Source organism: Lithobates pipiens, unplaced genomic scaffold (genome assembly GCF_037356315.1).
Source record: "Lithobates pipiens isolate NorthernLeopardFrog02 unplaced genomic scaffold, aLitPip1_a1.2 Scaffold_25, whole genome shotgun sequence".
Lineage (NCBI taxonomy): Eukaryota > Metazoa > Chordata > Amphibia > Anura > Ranidae > Lithobates > Lithobates pipiens.
The window spans coordinates 13,595,071-13,618,324 of record NW_027507787.1 but is presented as its reverse complement, the minus strand read 5'-3'; the positions used below and the strand labels follow the sequence as shown (position 1 = coordinate 13,618,324).

The following is a 23,254-nucleotide window of genomic DNA, read 5'->3' as shown; positions in this document are numbered from 1 at the left end:
TCCAAATTTCCGCTTTTTTGCGCTTATATCGCAAAAAATAAAAAACGGAGTCGTGAATAAATACCACCAAAATAAAGCTCTATTTGTGCGAACAAAATGATAAAAATTTCATTTGGGTACATTGTAGCATGACCGCGCAATTGTCACTGAAAGCGCTAGAGCGCTGAAAGCTGAAAATTGGGCTGGGAAGGAAGGGGGCGAAAGTGCCCTGTATTGAAGTGGTTAAACACCACCGTAATAAAAGTCACTGGGTTTAACAATTTCTTCACCATACCAAAAAATTTAAAATCTCCATTTTGAAAGCTTACATGCAAGTTATTGGCCATAAAAAGGGTATGGGGGCCCAGGTACTGCCCTGGGGGACATGTACCAATGAAAAAAAAAGAAACTTAAAAAAAAAACATTTTTAAAGGGAGCAGTGATTTTAATGATACTTAAAGTGAAACAATAAAAATGAAAAATTCCTTTAAAGCGTAACTCCACTTTTGTTGAGAAAAAAATAAAAATCCCGTCTGGGTGATCTATGTACATTGCAAAGGTTACAACAACCTTTGTTGCAGATTCCTACCTGTTATTCTAAATAAATCCCAGTATGTGCTTTTGTGGTGAGTGGGTCTAATGAGAGTGGTTTCATAATTATCTGTCAGCTGTGCACCTACACAGCACTAATGAGCAAAGCTGCTGGGCCTGCATCCCTTTAGACATGTTCTTACAGGGAGTATCTCAGCAAAAATGACATTTTTGTTGCAGGGGATGCCTGAAATCTGACTTGTAGCTCAGGCAGACTTCTGGGAAAATTGGTGAGCCAATCACACAAGCGAAAATTTATGTTTCTGGGGGCTGATCAGTACACACATTGTGTACAGAACAACTCCAGGTAGCCATATTGCACTGCATTTACAGAAAATTACAGTGGCTGCAGATGGAAAAGGAAAGGCAATTTTTAATAACATTCAATCACAATATGACTTGTATCACAACTGTATATGCTATATTATTTTTTTCCCAACAAAAGTGGAGTTACCCTTTAAATATAGTGCCTGGGGGAGCCCCTTAGTCTGCCTGTAAAGTGGCACATCTGTACAGTGTATAGAACCTGCTGCAGCAAAACTGACATTTATAAAGAAAAAAAAATGACATTTAAATAAATTTTCCCTGCAAGCTTTCTTTATTTGGAAAAGCTGGAATTTAGACGCTGGGCATGTGAGTGGCAGAGAGTGTATTTTTTTTCAATGCAGCAGCTGTGGCAGAGAAACTTGCCTGCTATACTCTACAGCTGGTGGTGCGCTGCTGGAAAACGTGTTGCAACTACCTGCGACACCCTTTGCTATACCATCATCCCTCTCAGTGGAGGCTGCTGAGAGGTCATTAGATATAGCGGGGGTAGCCATGAAAGGTGAGGCGGGAGGAGGAGAAGGATTCTGTCCCTTGTGTGTGGCTTTCAGGTGCTCTTGCCAACATGCTGAGTGGTGGGAGGTTAAATGTCTTGTAAAGCCAAATGGCTGGTGTTTTTGCTACGCTTGATCTGTTTGCTTCAGAGATTGCAAATTGCAACAGTGCAATCGACTGCATATGTGCTAAAAAAGGCCCAAGAAAGGCCTTATTCCAATTGCCACCTGTACTGTGTGAATGAGGTGTTTGTTTTTGCACCTGAAGCTGCATGTAGATAGCCTATGGAAGTGAATGCAGATGCAGCGGCTGTATGGATACAACCACCAGGGCCATTTTTAAGGCAGGGCAAAAGGGACAGCTGCCATGGGCCCTGTCATTGTTGTGGGGCCCAAAGAAGCTGCCTCATACTTGCCAACTATCCTGGTTTAAATTCCCTCGTCCCTTGAAGTTTTAGTCCTGAGCTGTGTCCCAATATCTCAGTGTGAAGTGCTGCTACTAATGCTGCCCAGCTCTGCCCTATTATTGTGTACAGATGACTGACCTACAGACCCTTTGTTTACATGTAAATTACTGGCATTCATATGTATATAGCGGCAGCCGGCGGCATTGATAGGTATGTCATGCCCCCCAGAGGTCATATCCACAGTAATCTCTAGCAACCAATCAACAAGCAGAAATCATGTGCTGTAACCACTAGCAACTAATCAGTGAGCTGTAATGTGTGCTGTAACCTCTAGCAACCAGTCAGTGAGTGGTAATGATACACTGTAACCTCTGGCAACCAATCGCAATAGCTGCCTGATCTGATTCAGTAAACTGATTTTGAGTCTAGCTGCTATTTATTGTATTTCTCAGAGCAGGTGGAGAGCAAAACTGCATGGGGGGGGGCAAGAAAAGTTTTGCCCAGGGCCCAATCAATATTAAAGACAGCCCTGACAACCACATGTTGTATTCGGACAGGCGTGCAGGAGCCAGTGTGCATCCTTGCATGCACATGGTCTATGGTTGGAGCTACACATCTGCTCCTGTGTGCCTGTCAAACTAAGACAAGTGGCTCTGTCCATATAGCCGCAGCATCACATTCACTTTCACAGGCTGCCTACCTACAGCTCTGGCTGGTTCTAGGTGCAAAAATAAATGTTTCATTTACACAGTATGGGTCCATGTGTGAATGAGGCCTTCAGGGGTGTTTGGATAAGCCAGCCCCCCTCACTATAAAAGGTTGGGTTCCCAGGAGCCAATTTGACAATGGGGGTTATTTACGAAAGGCAAATCCACTTCGCACTGAAAGTGCACTTGGATGTGCAGTCACTCTAAATCTGAGGGGTAGATCTGAAATGAGGGGAAGCTCTGCTGATTTTATTATCCAATCATGTGCAAGCTAAAATCCTGTTTTTTATTTTCCTTGCATGTCCCCCTCGGATTTACAGCGACTTTACTTCCAAGTGCACTTGTTGTGCAAAGTGGATTTTCCTTTAGTAAATAACCCCCAATGTGTTTTGATTTGATAGAGGAAGCAAAGGAAAGTCTGTTGATAAAGTGCATATGGACAATTTGTGCAGGCCTTGTAGACACTGGTCTCTTTAAGTTAATATAAACCCTTACTGAATGTCCTGTAGGGAGCAAAATGCTATTTATCTTGGGAGAGAAGCGTTTTCATCTCTCAATTCTACTGATGTCTGGCAGCTTCTTTACAGCCTGTCCCTGTGCACAAACCCTACACTTCTAAATGGCTGCATTTGTTTTCTTCTCAGGGCATTTATTGTAATTGTTCCTGGCTGCAATTTATTTTTCACAGCCTGTCCCTGTCGCATGCACACCGCTGATAACAGGCTACATGTGTTTTTTTTACACAGCATATCTCCTAATGTTTACTGGCTGTAATGTTATATCTGTAAAAGAGCCCTATTTTATATGGGAACAGTGAAGAGGAAACGTGCAGTGCTAATAGTGTGTTATACAGTGTACCACATCTCGGATATGAGTCCAGAGAAATGTGTACACTATAAATGTGATAACAAATCACTGTGTGAAGATTAAAAAAAACGTAATATATATTAAAAATGATGCAATTTAAAAATTGCATCAAAAGGTGTAATGAAAAGTAGCACAAAAGAGTGAAATATAAATGTGCACGTGTATACTGGGACTCTAAAATGTTAGTCCAAGGTGTATCCTTATAAAATAGGGTGACCAGATGTCCCCGATTTCTGGGGACAGTCCCCAGACTGAGGGGTCAGTCCCCGTACCATGTCTGTCCGCGTTTTTGTCCTGGATTCATGTATTCAGCAGTGTGACCATCCATCCCGCACAGCCATGGATTGGTGGGCAAGCCGGGGATGTATATTGTCCTGTCAAATACTGCCCCCCCCCCTATAAAAATGCCTCTGATGGGTCTGTGCGTGCAATGACAGTGAGTGGAGCTGTCAAATCATAGCTCTGATGTCGGGGATGGATGGAGCCGATATGTGGAGCTCCACCCCCTTTACCACACTGCTCTCTCCTCCTGTATGTGTGTAATATGTACTGAAGACCCGGCCGGGGCGCAGCGCCACCCACTCTAGTGGAGTCCTACTGTGTGATCTCTTCTCTGTCTGTGCAACAGCCCTCCACCACGGCTCAGGCAGGCAGTGTGCGTGGGGGAAAAGCAGTGAACAACAGGACAGAAGGAGCCGCCGAGTGACCGATTGATGTGTATGTATGTATAATACTGTGAGATACAGTATACAGAGCAGTGCCAGCTGGTGCTCAAAATTTTTGGGGGGCACAAACTAACTGAAAATCCAGAAAAAAATACCATCAATTGCCGCCTCACTGTGCCCATCAAACGCAGCCACTGTGCCCCATCAAATGCAGCCACTGTCCCCCATCAAATGCAGCCACTGTCCCCCATCAAATGCAGCCACTGTTCCCCATCAAATGCAGCCACTGTGTCCCATCAAATGCAGCCACTGTTCCCCATCAAATGCTGCCACTGTGCCCAATCAAATGCTGCCACTGTAACACCCCCGCCCCCTTTGCCTGCTGTGAGACCTTGCAGCGGGTCAGACAGCGGCTTCTGTGTCGTCCATGTGTCTCCTCCCCTCTTCCTGATAGGCATCCAAATGCAGCACACCTGATTGGCAGAGAGGCGGTTCAGTGTTAGCAAAGTGAATATTCATTTGCTGTTCTAACACACCTGGATGGACTTTGAGCGCAATGCTTTGCGCTCCGAATTCACCTTTTTTAAGCATATTAAAGCCTATGGCTCTAATCAGGTGCTTCAAAAACACCCCTGTTGCTGGAATTCTGGCACCTGACTAGGGGGTGGCGGCCATGGATAGATTCATGCAATGCATGAATCTATCCATTGGTTTATGAGGGGGGTGGCTGGAGAGAGGAGTGCGGTGTCTGTGCACCCCTAATGGGTGCACCGCCACTGATACAGAGAGAGAGGGGTAGATGCAGTATACAGAGAAGGGGAGAGACAGTATATAGAGATATACATTGAAACTTTTTTTCTCTATCTTCTTAACATTTGGTAGTCAGATCCCAAAAAATTCAAAGAAGTAAAAACTGAAATAGTTTGCGATTTGCCAATGAAAAAAAATATGTTCCTGGATTTCATTTAAAAAATCTGGTCACCTTATTATAAAAGGTATACCAAACAGCTATATAATCTCACTGCAGAATATCCATTAGCAGTGATTAAAGCTGCACTAACTTATATTAAAGACAAAAAGTAAAATTCACATAGTGTATAATAAAATCACTGTGAGACACAATTACAATTGGATAAAGTGTAGTGCAAAGTGCAATGGTGAATGATAATACCAATCAATAATAACTACATATATCAAAATATAGCAAAAAACGATCTTATTAGTGCACATCAATCCGTATGTAATAACACCAAGGGACCTCCACTTTCAGAAAGGAACGGGGGGATGGGGTACTCTTACCCTATATGATGGATCCACTCGCCAACAGCGGTGAATCAGTTAGGCATAAACCAAAGTCTAGTCAATGAGTTCAAGCGAAGGGGATGTCTTCCTATGTCCGTCAGCTGTAAACCACAGACTTAGCTCATTCCAAAGGTGTAACAGACACGGCAGACAGGCTTCCGGTTTGGAGGTTGTAAATAGCCGTTTTCTCCTCTGATGGATCAGATGGAAATTCCACCGTGCACATACCATTCTCCAAATTACAGGGGTAGTTTTTAAAATGTAGAAAAAAAAGGAGAGGAAGAGAAACTTCCACATAGTGTAAATCCGATAGTCTTGCGGTTTATTAAAAATCCAAAATGTAAAAATGGATACAAACAGAATAAAAAAGTTCAATATAGACAAGTATTGAAAAATTAAAAAATGTGCAGTAATAACATGACACTACCTGCCTGGAGTTTGCATGTTCTCCCTGTGCCTGCGTGGATTTCCTCCAGGTACTCCGGTTTCCTCCTACACTCCAAAAACATGCAGGTAGGTTAATTGGCTTCTGTCCAAAAATTGGCCCTACTATATGAATGGGGACCTTGGATTGTGGGCTCCTTGACGGTAGGGACCGATGTGAGTGTGCAAGGGATAGGGACAATTGTAGACACTCACTCAGGTTGAACTGGATGGACTGGTGTCTTTATTCAACTTTTGTAACTATGTAAGTGGCTAGGCAAGCGTAATAACCCGATGCGTTTCGTCTTAAGAGACATCAACTGGGAACAGCACTGAAATGTGCCTGTGCAATTTGGAAAATAAAAAAGCTTATGGTTTCCTTTGGGAAAACATAAGAATGGGTGCTTTAGGTAGGATATAATAGGAGAAAGGGGCAGAGCGTTGTCATCCCAAAACACAAAGTGCCCAAACAAGAACATTTATATCAGTATCACCAACAATTTTCATAAAAAGCTAGCTATTACAATAAAAATAAGCTTTCCTGGTGATATTATCATGTGGCGTTTATATGAGACTGTAGTAGCTGGGTTTACATCTACAACCTATGTTCTTTGAATTGCAGCGGTGAGTACATTTTATGTGTGTACAGGACGAACATCTGTCCACAATGACTAACTGACAGCAAAATCTTCAACTGTTAACACCTATGCTACTTTTGATTTTAAATTCATTTGCGATCCTTTACCTTTTATTTTTTTCTGCTTTAGGGCTGATCACACTAGGTGCATTGGGACTGCACTGTGCTGTCCCAGCCCAAGACAAGGAAAAAAGCCTTGTTCTCTATGAGTTCAGTCCACACTGTGTTGCAGTGGTGTGTGCTGAATAAACATATTACAATGTTAAGTGAATAGAACTTATAGAACTTTCACTAGTAACACTGCAATAAAGCTCTTTAAAAAAAAAAAAAGTAAAAATGTGGTGGCCAATTTTAAATTGACGTGTCATCCGTGGTCCGTTATTTTTTGTAGCAAAACACCCGCCGGTACTCACTGTCTCTAGTACGTTTTGGATAATGTTCTGTCATTAAAAATGTCCTGCCACTGTTCAATTTTTTTTGAACGGAAAAACAGTCTTATCTTTCTTCTGTAAACGACTATTTTTTTCTAAATTATTATAGAGGTTTTAGAGTTTATATATTTAATTTTAGTGCCAACAGTTTGCATAGTGCTTTACAATATAAAAGGAGACAGTTCAATTAAAATACAGTTCAATACAGTAGACTTGTGCACAACGGAAAATTTTGTTTAGTTTTGGTTCATTGTAATTCGTAAATTCCATCATTTCGTTCTGTTATATTCGTTAAGTTACGTTATTATATTTTTGGATAATTAGTTATTTCTGTGTAGTGTCGATATTCATTATACTGAATCTCGAATCATGTTGAATGCATTTGTTATATGCGCTATAATTTCATTCATATTCATTGAAATTCGATATTTATGTATATATATTCGTGATAATGATTCGTAGTTTGGAAAGTTGTTTGTTTATTGAATCTTTTAACACACACACAATGACAATATCTCTTCTCCTCTGCTAAAATACAATACAACACCCTTCTCAGGAATGCACTTTCCCAGTAATCCAACCTCCAGCACAAAATTAATCAGCTGATTGGACTGTAATATTTACTTTGAGTTGACCTTTTGTTTCATTAGATCTTTAACGACTTACTAAATCATGTCGAATTCATTCGTTATATCCGCTATAATTTCTTTTGTATTCGTTGAAATTCGTTATTTTTTTATTCGGACATTCAGATGCATCCGAATGTCCGAAAGATGCAAAATTCAGCCGAATTTCGATTCGTTACGAGATGGATTAGAAGGGCCCTGGTCATGGAGCTTACAATCTAAAAAGGGAGGGAGAGGTGATACAAAAAGTAAAGAGCTGATGGAACTGGTCAACATACAGTTTTTAGTTGGAGGTAAGATAGGCTTCTCTGAATAAATGAGTTTCTGGGATCACAGAAAGACAGACAGGGTAGGAGATAACTAGACACAATGGGGTAGGGAGTTCCAGAGGATGAGGGAGGTTCTGCAGAAGACCAGCAAGTAACCATGAGAGGAGGTGATGAGGGAGCTAGAAAGGGAGACTTGGAGGATCCAGAGAGGATGATATGGTGATATAAATTTAAACGAGGTTGGTGATGTAGCTCAGGGCAGTGTTATGGATGTTTTTTTTAAGTTATAGTTAGTATTTTTAATTTCATACAATAAGTTCAGACATCGTTTTGGTCCTGTCTGACAGACAACACAGATACACTTGTTTGCAAAGCTGGTTTGCCCAAAGATCTACTTCTTCACACACTCATTTGTTAGCACTGCCATGATAATAGGCAACTGTTCAGATGGATACAAAGAGGTATAGAGGTTTTACTGTAAACTGAAAACCTAAACACCGATGGTATCTGATTTGGAAATGGTGACCACCTTATGAAAAAATGGCTCTGAAAGATGCAGAAACTTGGGTGGGGAGGGTTTTGAAGATGTATATCCATCCAAGTTCCCATTATTCAGGGCTCTGTTTTATAGGCCATTCCTGATCATACGTCTGTGCAACCATTACCTTTCAAGAATAGTTCTTTTTTTTTTCAGCCAATAAGGTGCATATAGTATAATTATGGGAAGGCACAGATGTTAGGAGGGCTCTGCATCCCAGTTACATACCTTAACAACTTCCAAATTCTCTATATAATACTGTATGTGGGGCAAGAGAATTACTGGCCTTTTAGAGACTAGAACAGCTGGTTAGCATTATATGTACAAAAGAGATGACAGGAATGACAGCATAAGATATATATATATATATATATATATATATATATATATATATATATATATAATATCTGACCACTTCCTATAAGGCATTGCTGACACTGTGCCATTTTAAACTGCATTTAATTGAATCCATCATTCATACATCATTCCTGATTACCTTAGGTTACCATTGTTTGATGTCTTGGAATTGCTACAACAGTGAAGGTTCTAGCTTTCCTCTAGAATCTGCTGACTTACTTTAACTGGAATTTTTTTTCTAGCAATAGCCAAATAAAAGCCAATGTCTGAAATTTATTACCTCTTTACTAAATTGAATCTCGCTAATGCCCTGTTTAAGAATTGGCTCATCATCGATGTATATAGAAAAAAGTATTTGCAGTATACAGTACTGTGGAGTCCTCTGCTCTATCTGCGGGACTCGCCATATGACTTTTTAGTCTGGTTCTTTGTTCCACTGACCCCAGCCACCACTGTGTTATCTTGTATCCAGCTCCCTCCTCCTCTTCTCTTTATTGTTACTAATCAGGTTTTTCTGGTACTTCCATTAACCTTTCTTAGGCTGGCCATACATGGAACAAATGTATTTCTTGCAACCACAAGTTGCAGGAAAGCAATTCACTCGATTCCCCTATCAACACAGACTGTTGATGTGGGAATCCCTCCTGTCGGGCCATTGTCTGAAGACAGTGATTATCGCTAGTGGCTATAATCTATATCAAATCTGGCAGGCTGGTTGTACCCAAGTTGATTGCTCAATCAACTTGGTACATTCAGCCTGCCCAATAATGGTTTGAATCTCTGCCAGTTCCTGCAGAACCGGACAAGATTTCAACCATGTATGGTCAGCCTTAAAGTGGTTGTAAACCCACTTAGTAATTATCACGCAATCCCCTATCTTTCATAATACTAAGTGCTCTGTATATGTGCCTTATTAAAAAATATACTTTTCCAAACCTTATTTTATAGCAACGCTCACGTGACCGGCCGTCTCTCCCCTCTTCCGATCTGACAGCTAGAGCGGGAGGGGCCGAGAATCCCCCGCTGACGTCATTCGGGAGGAGGCGAGAAGGAGAGAGCAGGCCGGTCACATGAGCGCCGAGCGGCACTAGGAAATCAGGTATAGAACAGCATATTTTTAATAAGGCATATATACAGGGCACATATATACAGAGGTGGTTCTGGCTAGCTCAGTAGATTGCTTTAAGAAAGGCCTGGATACATTCCTAAATGTACATGTAGCACTAACCCCCGAAGGAGCTGCTGGTTATTTTTGGGCTTACCGTTACCTTCCGTTCTCCTTATTGCACGTCTAGGGGATGTCCCGTGGTAGATGGCGCAGTAACTGGAGACTGACAATAGATCCACTTGAATGGATTTTATTTGCAAACTCAAACCATTGAACAGTCTTTCAACTTGGGTTCAGAGGGTTTGAAAAGGAAGTTCAGGTACTCTTAATGTCAAAGTCCAAAAAAACGTTAAAGAACTTGCTTACTTTGACTGCATCCAGAGAATAGCCATTTGCAGCTGGATGATCAGTCAAGTTGGACAGTCCCTCTCTCACAAGGCCCAGCAGCCAACAAGGTTCTTAATCAGGAACAAAATCATTGTCACAGACATTGTTGCGGAACATGTAGGAAAACTAAGCTTCAGAACACTTGTAGGATACCTGGATCTTTCAGCCTGCTTGGCGATATCCAGAAGACCTGATTCTTTCGGTTACTTCAGCCCTTCCAGGCTCTTGTTAAGAAAACCAACCCGTACGTGGTGTTCTTCTAAAGAGTCCTCCCCTGGAATGTTTGAAGTACACTGGGTCTCTCCCGAACCAGAGACAGCACCCAACCACCTTGGAATCCTCCTTTCATTTCCTTGCCTTGGGCTAGCCAGCTCCAAGACATTAAAGTCAGGTGGATCCGCACCCCAGGCCATAGCCTTCCTGGGGGCTGGTCAGGAGGATCAGGACCATGTAATCAGCACATCATACTAGACCAGAACCCCGAACCACGTGACATCCGCATCTTAAATACCCTCTCCCAGAGGGCACAGCGAGAGGGCCACTCCCACTGACCTGGCTCCGAAAGAAAGTACCCAAGCACCTAACCAGACCATAGTTCCACGCCTGCCACAAGAGACAGTGCCCCCTGTGGCCAGGCTGAATGTCTCACAGTCCAGTTAGACTGATGCAGAGGTCCAATTTAGACAATTTAGACAAATAAACCCAAACCAAACTGCAGCGTAGGTAAAGTTTAACTTTACTTAAAATGCATAGCGTGTGCTCTTCAGGAGCCCGCGCGAAAATACATAATATAACTGGTACTAACATTTATAGGTAAAGTTGATCCAGGGAAAATCCAACTGCCTCTTGGGGGATCAGGAAGGAACTTTTTCCCCCCCTGCTGTAGCAAATTGGAGCATGCTCTGCTGTTTTTTTTTTTGCCTTCCTCTGGATCAACTGTGGATATAGAATTGGGTATATTGGATTGTACGATATATTTTTTTTTTTTATGGTTGGACTGGATGGACCTGACTAACTATGTAACTTAGTATTATGAAAGACAGGGGATTATGTGATTATTACCAAGATATTTCAGCAGCGGGGGAGGGGGGGGGGGGGCGAGGAAGACACAGGAGGGCTGCAGATGATGGAGGCCCGTAAACTGACCATGGTGTCAGGGCTCAGCAGCCATGATAAACCTTGGTCAGTTTACAGGGGGGAGGGCATAGCCAGGCAGGATCAGCCAGGTATTTCAGGTGATAGAAAGGGCCAGATTACAGAGCACAAACACTGTGCTGTTATTCATGCTTTAACCACTTCTGGACCACCCACTGTACAAATACTTGTGGCAGGGTGGCCCTGCTGCTCAAAAAGACATACCTGTATGTCGTTTTGTGCATCAGATACTGTGGGCACGCGTGGGTCCGGCAGACTCTATGTACGCCAGCAACCCGCGATCGCTCCGCAGAGAGGCAGAACGGGGATCTGCCTATGTAAACAAGGTGAATTCCAGTTCTGACAAGGGACAACACTGAGATCAGCTGTTCCTAGTTATCAGGAACAGCAATCTCGGTGTTGTCCCAGTAAACCCATCCCCCACACAGTTAGAACACACCTAGTGAACACAGTTAACCCTTTGATCGCCCCTAGTGTTAACCCCTTCCCTACCCGTGTCATTTATACATTGATCAGTGCATTTTTTTTTTTAGCACTGATCACTTTATTGGTGTCACTTGTCCCCAAAAAGTGTCACTTAGGGTCAGATTTGTCTGCCGCAATGCTGCAGTCCTGCTAAAAAATCGCAGATCGCTGCCATTACCAGTAAAAACAATAAAAACAAATTAAAAGTCCCTAAATCTGTCCTCTATTTTTTAGATGCTAAAACTTTTGTGCAAACCAATCAATAAACGCTTATTGGGATTTTTTTTTTTACCAAAAATATGTAAAAGAATACATATTGGCCTAAACATTTTTTCTTTTTTATGTATTATAGCAGAAATTTAAAAATGTATTTATTTTTTCAAAATTGTCGGTCTTTTTTTGTTTATAGCACAAAAAAAAAATAAAAAAAGCAGAGGTGGTCAAATACCACCAAAAGAAAGCTCTATATGTAGGGGAAAAAGGACATCAATTTTGTTTGGGTACAAACATTGAACGACCGTGTAATTGTCAGTTAAAGATACACAGTGCCGTATAGGAAAAAATGGCCTGCTCATTAAGGGGGTAAATCCTTCCAGGGCTTAAGTGGTTAAAGGGGCAGGATACTTCTTCTTTTTTAGGGTAACAAACACTTTAAGCTGTCCATTGATGGATCTGTCTATGGCTATTCCTACTCAGCAGAAGTTGATTTAACAACTGAATTCTGTCAAAAGGGATTGTTTGAAAATTGTTGGTCGATCAGCTGGCTGCAATCTATTGATCAGTGTATTCTGACGAGACAGAGAGAGAGAGCGAGAGAGCAGTCACAGGGAAGCCTCCCATGGAGGCACAGTTTTTCAGGTCCGTCGGACTTCCAGATATCGATAAGCCCACCGCACGCAGACCTAGGCAACCACTGGTCAGGGTTGTCAGGAGGAGGCCCTTGTCCCCATTAACATGCAAAGCACCCAGCCGCCCCTCATGGTGAGGGCATGCACTCGCTTGTCCCCCCTACCCTGACCTGCCAGGCTGCATGCTTTGATAAGGGTCTGGTATGGATTTTGTGGGGGATCCTGCTGCAATTCTTTTTTAAATTTTGCTGTGGCGTTTCCCTTAACATCCATACCAGACCCGAAGAGGTATTGCCGGAAGCTGGCAATACATTACAGCCACAAGCAAATTTAAATTACATTTTTTCCTTTGTCATTATTCCTGTGGCATGTTCTACACCTCGTACATATGTGCTACTTTACATTCAGACTAAGGGGACCCCCCCAGGCATGATATAAAAAAAAAAAGAATTTTTATTGTTTCACTTCAGGCATCATTAAAATCACTGCTCCTGAAAAAATGATTGTTTTTAAAACCTTTCTTTGCATTGATACATGTCCCCTAGGGTAGTACCCAATACACTTTTTTATGGCAATAACTTTCATATAAGCCTTTAAAATGAGGACTTGATTATTGAGGAATTGGTTAGCCATGACACAACAAACTACAGCCAAAACATAGCCCATAACGTGAACCCATCATTACAAGGCAAAACCAATAACAAAAATATTTGAATATGTACAATTCCTTAATGTAAATTAGATTTTTATACAGTTTATATATGCCTGTGAAAAAAGCCTAATGGTACCTGGTCAAGGTCAATCTCATGAGTGTTGACGTCTCCCAAGCTTGCCACTTGTCCACACACAGGTGGGCAGGTTAGACATAATGTGCCTCAGACAATTTTTTTGCTTTTTGTTTAAAGGATGCTTAACTAATGCAGGGAGCATTACAACTAAACTGCCAATGCCAGATAAACATAGCTCCATCCTCGGATTCCAGCCAAGAGGAAATACCCAGTGTGTAAGCAACAATTACAGACTAGTACTCAAGCAGCTTCACCCCACTCATCTGTGAGTCACACATGAGCTGTAGATTATTTGTGTCCCAAAGGAAAAGATTTCTTTGAGTGACATACAATAGAAAGCGAACACTGGACATTTTTATTATTAGTCACACAAAAGCAATATATTGACAAGCCATCTATTCAGATCTGCTACTCTAATCTGCCCTTCATGTGTGCTTCAACAATCAGATATTGCTGACAGCCATCTCCATGCCCTGTTCTATTCTGAGAATGGGCAAACATTTCCAACTAGTCCAGCTGACCACAATTTGATGATCGTCCTTTACATCCACTGCGTCTTCTGCCTGCAGCTGTCACACCCATGAAGTGTTTACATTAGATGCTTTAAGACCCATTTTTTGCAGGGAGCCTGGTTGGGCTCAGAACCTCCTTCTAAGCACCCAAAAGCAGTGGCACCTGGTGCTTAATTTTTTTTTTTTGGGGGGGGCAAACAAACACCCGCCAGCCCTGCACTTACTGCATCCAGGTCATGGACGGCTTCTCCTCCAGGCCAATCTGGTCTTAGGACCTTGGCCGGGAGGAGAAGCAGAAAGACATCAGAAAATGATTCGCTAATGTCACAAGCGGGTGAGCCCAACTTATTTGAAGCCAATTAGAGCCTTAGGCATTGCATCAACTGCGTTTTTATATACAGTCTTCTGCCTGCAGCTGAATTTCTTACCACAAGAAGCCTTAGAAAATATTAGGGCGGCTGTGGTCCGAACACTATAGATAACATTTCCACTGCCGCACCCATGAAGTGTGTACATTAGATGTTTCTGGGCCCATTTTTTGCAGGGTGCCTGGTTGGGATTTAGAGCCTCCTTCTAAGCACCTAAAAGCAGTGGCGGCTGGTGCTTGATTTTTTTTTAGTGGGGGGGGGGGCGCGGCAAACAAACACCCGCTAGCCCTGCACGTACCACACGGACGGACCTGCTTCCTGTACTGTTTGGCCGGGAGGAGAAGCAGGAAGACCTCAGAAAATGTTGATTTGCTAATGTCACAAGTGGGTGAGCCCAACCTTTTTGAAGTCAATTAGAGCCCCAGGCTCTAATCATAAACTTACAAATAAATAAAAGAAACTCGTAGAAATCTATGCGCCCGGCACCCCGCATGGAGATTGGGGGGGGGGTTGCCGCTGCGCCCCTTATGGACCGGCCACCTCTGCCTAAAAGCTGCCAAAAAAGGCCATGGTGTGAGGGAGAGCTCTTTAAACCAAAAAACATTCATTTATAAAAAGAGTCGCCACAACAGACAAATCTGTAAATCTTGTTTACTAATTAACTGTTTAAAAGTCTTACCTTAGATGGGCTGCGAGGGGATGACTTCCTGTCAACCTAAAATGCCAAAGAAATAAAACAACTGTAAGAAAGCCTGAAATCTCGTACCTGCTGCACAATTATTTTAAAGTAACACTAAGGGGGTTATTTTACTAAAGCAAAATCCACTTTGCACTGCAAGTGCACTTGAAAGTGCACCGAAAGTGCACTTGGAAGTAAAGTCGCTGTAGATCCAAGGGGGACATGCAAGGAAAATAAAAAACTGAATTTTAGCTTGCACGTGATTGGATGATAAAATCAGCAGAGCTTTCACTCATTTCAGATCTACCTCTTAGATTTGGAGTAACAGCACTTCCAAGTGCACTTTCAAGTGCACTTGCAGTGCAAAGTGGATTTGCCTTCGTAAATAACCCCCTAAATGTCCTTAGGCTATAAAATAAACCATACATTGTACATATACACAAATAGTTCTGTAATATATTTTCCTGAAATTGGAACCCCTCATGCTGCATAGGTGAGAATCCCTGAGTACTCCAACTGCTTTTTTTCATGATCTAACTTCCTGTCAGAGGGTAGCTATTACGGTTGCCACCCGTCTGGGATCCACCCAGACAGTCTGGCTTTTGAATCAGGTGTCTGGGTTTCAGACTGCCTGAAACCCGGATACATTATTCAAACCAGACTGTGGCTTCCAAAGTAATCGAGTACCACAGCTACCAAGTGTATAGGTGGGCACAGGGACCAGGTGGGTGAGAGGGCTCAATATGCCCCTCCCCCTCGCACCCCCACCCCTCAAATTTTAAGCCAACAGCCAGCATACATTGTGGAAGGATGCCTCGCCCTCTATCCTCAGGTGAGTGAGCTCACCATTCACTGTCTGTGACTAAAGTCTCCCCCCACCCTTTTCTCTCCTGCCTCCGAGCAAGTGAGTACACTAAGGTAAGGGAGAATCAGATGTAAGTGGTGCCCTGCGGACTCTGATGTAAGGAGTGTTTTGGGAAGCCTGATTTAAGAGGGAATGCTGCCAACTCTGAAGTAAGTGGGGGCTTTGGTGAGGAGAAACCCCCTTATATCAAAGTTCACTTTTACACTAAAGTCCTCAGCATTCCCCTTTTAAAAAAAAATTAAAACTGTTGTGTGCCACTAAAGTGTTCAGGATTAGCTTGAAGTAAAGGTGGCAACCCTAGTGTTCATTCCCCAAGGTCCCTCTTTATCTGGGAACTTAGCCACCCTCTATTGCTTGCTCTTGCGATGGACTAGTGACTATGGATGCTAGAATATGGACTATGATATTTGTTGTGTGCATAGGACAGTGCACATGACCCCAACTAATGTGCACTGCTCAATTCAAACAAACAGAAGTGAGGGGGATAAAAGTTTTGGGAGCTCATGAAGGATGTTACAAGGAGGCAGAAAACATAGTAAAAATTATTTAATTCAAAATGAATTACTGTGCCATTAAAGTGGAAGTAAACCTGCCTATTGTTTTCAGCCAAGGAAGCTGCCATGTTGGCCTCTGTTTAATCTACAACTGCTATGATGCTGCACATGTGATCAGGTATGACACCAGCCATTGGGTGGTTTCCCTATTTGGTTGAGAGCACAACCAATGGGAGTGTTACATTTCTGAAATGTGCCGAAAATGTAACTGTTTTTTTTAATTTTAAATGGATGGGTGTCTGGGTTTAAGAGTGGTGTTTGGATTATTTTTGCAAAATAAGGAGCTCGCTTAGAATCACTTTTACAGGTTTTAAAGCTAAATTTTAGGAATTATATTACATACATTAGGCCAGCTTGGCTCAATGTAAGTATGCATATCTGATATCTCGAGGGTTGTTGGGGATGCTGTAAAACAATGAAGTAGTCCGTGCTACATACAGTAATAACTGTGATCTCCCAAGTTTTGTGTACACTGAACACAGAGGGTTGCTGATTTGTACCTTCACCATTCAGGCTGGGCTCACACTTGAGAACGCAGCGGCTCTCAAAAGGAGTCAAGTGGGTCTCCATTCACTGATTCAGGTCTGATTTTTGCCTGAATTTTGGGCTGAATTTGGACCTGAAACGGACCAAAAGAAGCACAGGACTCCATACATGTTGGAAAATTGGGTCCGACGGATATTCCGACGGAATCAGTCCGATGCATAGCACACACAGTCCGATTATCCAACGACACGGTCCGATAGGACACATTCCGACGGATTCTCCGACCGTGTGTACAAGGGCTTTGTCTAATTCTTTCATATATGACATATTATTAATTCTCCTTTATGCAAATTATACCAGATTTATTAATTGTTATGATTATATTCTTCACATATATTTACTGATAAAAGAGTCCCATATTACTCTCTATATGGTAGCTGTACTATCGTTATTCCAAATGAATGACTGAGAAGTTCCTTTATTCAAGTTTGATAACCCTATACAATGTTAAAACTTGCTTTATTAACTTGTATCATTCTCAATAAATTATTTTTATATAAAAATATAACTAAATAGATTATAGGGCAAGCTTTCAAAACATGCAGGTCTCTTCTTCAGGTCCAATCCAAATGTCTACATTTGCTAATGGCTAACATGGTATAACACTTTGCTACTGTAATAATGGACAAAACATAGTGTTACTTCACATGGTAGTATCTGGAAAAGTGCCCACTTGGTGGTCAGTGAAGACCTCCCTTACTTTGGTGGTCAGTAAAGAAGGCCCCTTAGATTGGTTGCAGTGGCGTCGCTAGGGGGGGGCTGGGTGAGGGCACTCGGGTGACACCCACCAGAGAGGTGACACCCGTGCAGGGCAGCACCACTAACACCCTCCGTTGCCATGATCTGCACCTCTCGGATCTCGCTGTCTCCCTCAGTGGAGCGGACGGAAGTCCCTTCTCTCTGTTTACATCCACACAGGAAGGGGAGGAGCCAGAGGGACATACAATGTTGTGTGTATCCATCCATGCTTTTCTGAGGTCTATACACTTTACTGCCGTATATGTAGATGAACATTTGCAGGGGGCGCAGGGGGGAGTGTCTATACTGATGGGGGGGTCTGCACTGAGGGGGGAGTGTCTACACTGATGAGGGGGTCTGCACTGGGGGAGAATGTTTACTGATGGGGGGTGTCTACACTAAGAGGGGGGATTCTATACTGATGGGCTGATGATGGGGTCTGCACTGAAGGGGGGTTTCTATACTGAAGGGGGTCTGCACTGAAGGGGGGTATCTATACTGAAGGGGGTCTGCACTGAGGAGGGGAGTGTCTATACTGATGGGGGGTCTGCATTGATGGGGGGAAGTGTATACTGATGGGGGGTCTGCACTAAGAGGGGGGGTTCTATACTGATGGGGGTCTAAACTGAGGGGGTGTCTATACTGATGGGGGGTCTGCACTAAGGGGGATTCTATACTGATGGGGGGTCTGCACTGAGGGGGGCTGTCTATACTGATGGGGAGTTCTGCACTGGAGAGGGTGTCTGTAATGAGGGGGAGGTCTATACTGATGGAGGGGGTGTCAGTACTGAGGGAAGGGGCCAGTACTTAGTGGAGGGTCTATACTGAGGAAAGTGGGTCTGTACTGTGGGAGGAGGTCTATACTGATAGGGGGGTCTGCATTAAGAGGGGGGATTATATACTGAGGGGGGCTGCACTGAGGGGGCCTATACTGATTGAGGGGGTCTAAACTGATGGAGGGGGTCTGTACTGAGGGCAAGGTCTGCACTGAGGGGGTGTCTGTACTGAGGTAGGGGGGTCTGTACTGAGGGGGAGGTCTATACTGATGGAGGAGGTGTCTGTACTGAGGGAGGGGGTCAGTACTTAGTGGGGGGTCCATACCGAGGAAAGGGAGTCTGTACTGAGGGGGAGATCTATACTGACGGAGGGGGTCTGTACTGAGGGGGAGGTCTATACTGAGGGAGGGGGGTCTGTACTGACCGAGGGGGGTCTATACTATTGGAGGGAGATCTATACTGACAGAGGGGGTCTGTACTGAGGGGGGGGGGTCTATACTGAGAGAGAGGGGTCTGTACTGAGGGGGGAGGTCTATATTGATGGAAGAGGGTATGTACTGCAGGGAGGAGGGGGTCTGTACTTAGTGGGGGGTCTATATTGATGGAGGGGGTCTGTACTTAGTGGGGGGGTCTATACTGAGGAAGTGGGGTCTGTACTTAGTGAGGGGGCTCTATACTGAGAGAGTGGAGTCTGGACTACATTCCTTACAGATAGATAAAAAGTGAAGACCATGGCAATGGTCACTTCGAAAAGAGGCACAAAACAACTTACTTCTCAAGGAATCCTTAGCAAACTCTAGAAGAACTCTAGGGTACCACAGAAGCCTGGTTGAGAAAGGCTGCTCTACTGTGTATGTCATTAAACTAAATGAGACACATAAAATCAAACACATCCAATATGTTTGAACTATAGTGAAAATGTGTAAATGTGGTATTCACCATGCACATAAACTATATAATATAAAAAAAAAAATAATAATATTATTATCAAGTTGTTCTACATTAATACATTTTGACAATTTACATCAATGACATCATGTTTGTGTATATATACTGTATGTATATTTACAACCACTTCAGGGGAAGAGGAATGATTCTCTAGCGTCAAAACCTTAAATGGAAAAGGCATAAAAATTAATTTGGAAAACATGCAGAAACACTCTTGAGTGCTGAAAATGACTGCAGTTGGTTCTACAACGGAAGGCAAACAGAAATTGTAAGGTAATTTTGAGGCTAATGAAAAAATATAAATCAAGTTAATAGTCAAGTTTGGAGCAGCTAAACATTTATGATTACTCCTTTAATACACATACATTATGTTTCCTTGTAAACGTGTTTTACCATGTAGACCCCTCAGATACTCAGCATCAACATTTGGCATTTTTTAAATGAATATTGATCCACACCACTCCTGCCCAACTCATCTGCTGCAATATCAGATACAGCCAACATGCTGTATAAATTCCTGATATCACTGTATTGCTGTTCTGGCACTGTGTCCCATATATTCAATAGATGCTTCATTTAAGTAACTGTATAGTAATTAAATGCCTTTGCATTCTCCAGCCAAGAGTTAGCAATCTGGCTCTGAAAAACAAAAATGTCAAAATCTCTTAAAAAATAAATTAACCACAGGGCAGAAACTTTTATTGATGGAGCATAATGTACCTACAAAAACGCCACAAAGCTCAATAGAACTCCATGTACAAAATGGATTGCTAAGACTGTAATACTGGATTTAAGTCATAGTGAGGCCGCGTACACACACGCGGACTGTTTGCCCAACTTTGTCCGTCCAACAGTTTCGGCAAACAGTCCGCTCAAACTTAGCATGGACGGACATGGCCACACACGACGTACGAACAGTTTGCTGAAACCGTGCGCGATGACGTGAACGGCACGTACGACGGGACGAAAAATACGACGTCCTATACACTGCATTATAGCTTTCGGCGTGAAAATCCTTTCTGAGCATGCGCGCAACTTTGTTTGACGAACAAGCCTACACACGAGCGGACTGTTCGCTGAAACAAGGTTTCAGCGGACAGTTTTACGGAATTTCCGAAAAACCTTGTCCGTCCAACTGTCCGCTGAAACTGTCCGCTGAAAGCCCACACACGAGCGGACTGTCCGCCCAAACACTGTTCAGCGGACAAAGTTGGGCGAACAGTCCGCGCGTGTGTACGCGGCCTGAGAGTTTTGGAGACACAATTTTCAGTGATTAAAGGGGTTTTAAAGGTTTGTTTTTTTAATTTCTAAATAGGTTCCTTTAAGCTAGTGCATTGTTGGTTCACTTACCTTTTCCTTCGATTTCCCTTCTAAATGTTTTTTTTTTCTTTGTTTTCTTTGTCTGAATTTCTCACTTCCTGTTCCTCCTCAGTAAGCTGTTTTGTAAGCTGTTCTGGCTGACTAAACACCGCTCGGATGATGGTGTGAAGTTTACAGAGGAGAAACAGGAAGTGAGAAATTCAGAAAAAGAAAAAAAAAACATTTAGAAGTGAAACTGAAGGAAAAGGTAAGTGAACCAAAAATGCACTAGCTTAAAGGAACCTATTTAGAAAATAAAAAACAAAGCTTTACAACCCCTTTAACCACTTTCAGACCGGACCAATTTGCTGGTCAAAGACCAGACCACTTTTTGCGATTCGGCACTGCGTCGCTTTAACTGACAATTGCGCGGTCGTGCGACGTGGCTCCCAAACAAAATTGACGTCCTTTTTTTGCCACAAATAGAGCTTTCTTTTGGTGGTATTTGATCACCCCTGCGGTTTTTATTTTTTGCGCTATAAACAAAAATAGAGCGACAACTTTGAAAAAAACGCATTATTTTTTACTTTTTGTTATAATAAATATCCCCCAAAAATATATAAAAAAAAACATTTTTTTCCCTCAGTTTAGACGGATACGTATTCTTCTACATATTTTTGGTAAAAAAAATCGCAATAAGCATTTTTGGTTCACTCACTTGATTGGTTTGCGCAAAAGTTATAGCGTTTACAAAATAGGGATAGTTTTATAGCATTTTTATTAATAATTTTTTATTATTTTTTTTTTTACTAGTAATGGCGGCGATCAGCGATTTTTATTGTGACTGCGACATTGTGGGGGACACATCAGACATTTTTGACACATTTTTGGGACCATTGTCATTTATACAGTAATCACTGCTATATAAATGCAGTGATTCCTGTGTAAATGACACTGGCAGTGGGTGGCAGTGTAGGGGTTAAGTGTTCCTAGGGGTGTGTTACTAACTGTGGGGGGGTTGGGCTTTCATTTAGTGAACACTGATCTCTGCTCCAATCACATGGAGCAGAGATCAGCGTCACTAGTTGCTAGGCAGAATGGAGAAATGCTGTTTACTCGGCATTTCCTCCATTCGGCCGCTCCGTGAGACGATCGCTGGGATGCCCGCGGCGAACGAGTCCGCGGGTCCCGCGACCAGACTCACGGGGGTCCCGACCAGCGCGGGAGCGCGCCACCGGCGGCGCGCTCCCGATGGCAGGGCGGCATTGAATATTGGACGTACCTGTACGCCAATATGCCTGCCCGTGCCATTCTGTCGACGTACATCGTCGTGCGCTGGTCGGGAAGTGGTTAAAGTATATGTAAACCCTCACCTTTAAAACAGAAATAAAATGCTAAATATTTATGTGTATACAATACACACACACACACACACTTGTCAAAAGTATTGGGCCGTTACATGCTCATGAACTTTAATGTCATCCCAGCTTCTTGAAAGATTGTTGGACAATCATACCGTTAGTGGACACAACCTTACCGACGATTTCGACCATGGGCCCAGCTAATGTAGATGGATTTATTAAATACGTTTAAGGAAGCCCTTTCCTCTGGTTCTCTCCCTCCTTCCATGACAGAAGCAACCATTGTGGTGATACCCAAAAAAGACAAAGATCCTTTATATCCAGACTTATATAGACCAATATCACTGCTTACCAGTAATGTAAAGAGTCTTGCAAAAGTACTCGCTAATAGAGTAAACAAGGTAATTTCTAAAATAATACACCCAGATCAAACAGGCTTTATGCCTAATCTAACCACTGCAATTAACATTATATCCTTAAATATTCAGATTTCAACTGATGCATCTAATAATAGAGTTCTTCTTTTACTTGATGCAATCAAAGCATTTGACAGTATTGAGTGGTGTTATATGTGGGAAGTTTTAAAAAAAATTTGGATATGTTTTTTGGCACCTGGGTAAAATTGCTGTATACCTCTCCAAGGGCCTCGGTCCGGATCAATGGTGTGCAGTCGTCTCTCTTTCCACTTTATCATGGAATGAGACAGGGCTGCCCTCTGTCACCGCTTCTATTTGCGGCTGCAATAGAGCAATTGACAATTTTGTTAAGACAGACCTCAGAAGTGCGTGGCTTTTATAGGGAAATGCAATGAGAAGATAGCTCTTTACGCTGACTATATATTTATTTTTCTCTCTGATACAGACACATCCCTCTCCTCTGCAATGTCTCTTATTGCAGAGTTTGGTAAGTTTTCAGGGTTTATAATTAACTGGGGCAAATCTGTACTGCTTCAACTTGATCCACTTTCTGATTTATCTTTTTCTATATTGTCCCAGTTTAAAATGGCTTCTGACAACTTATCTGCTTCCACTCATCGGGTCCTATTGGTTACATAGTAGGTGAGGTTGAAAAAAGACACAAGTCCAACCTATGTGTGTGATTTTATGTCAGTATTACATTGTATATCCCTGTATGTTGTGGATGTTCAGGTGCTTAGCTAATAGTTTCTTGAAACTACCGATGCTCCCCGCTGAAAACCACTGCCTGTGGAAGGGAATTCCACATCTTTGATGCTCTTACA

At 42.6% G+C, this 23,254-nt stretch overlaps 1 protein-coding gene across 1 annotated transcript in view; it reads right to left on the bottom strand.

Annotated features, from left to right (window-relative positions):
• The window catches only part of ANK3 (ankyrin 3), a 906,473-nt gene that overhangs the window by 725,840 nt on the left and 157,379 nt on the right, over window positions 1–23,254 (bottom strand). Inside the window, exon 2 of the mRNA XM_077454076.1 lies at window positions 14,928–14,963. Within this exon, the coding sequence (XP_077310202.1) occupies window positions 14,928–14,963 (36 nt within the window). The remainder of the gene's footprint in view (window positions 1–14,927; window positions 14,964–23,254) is intronic.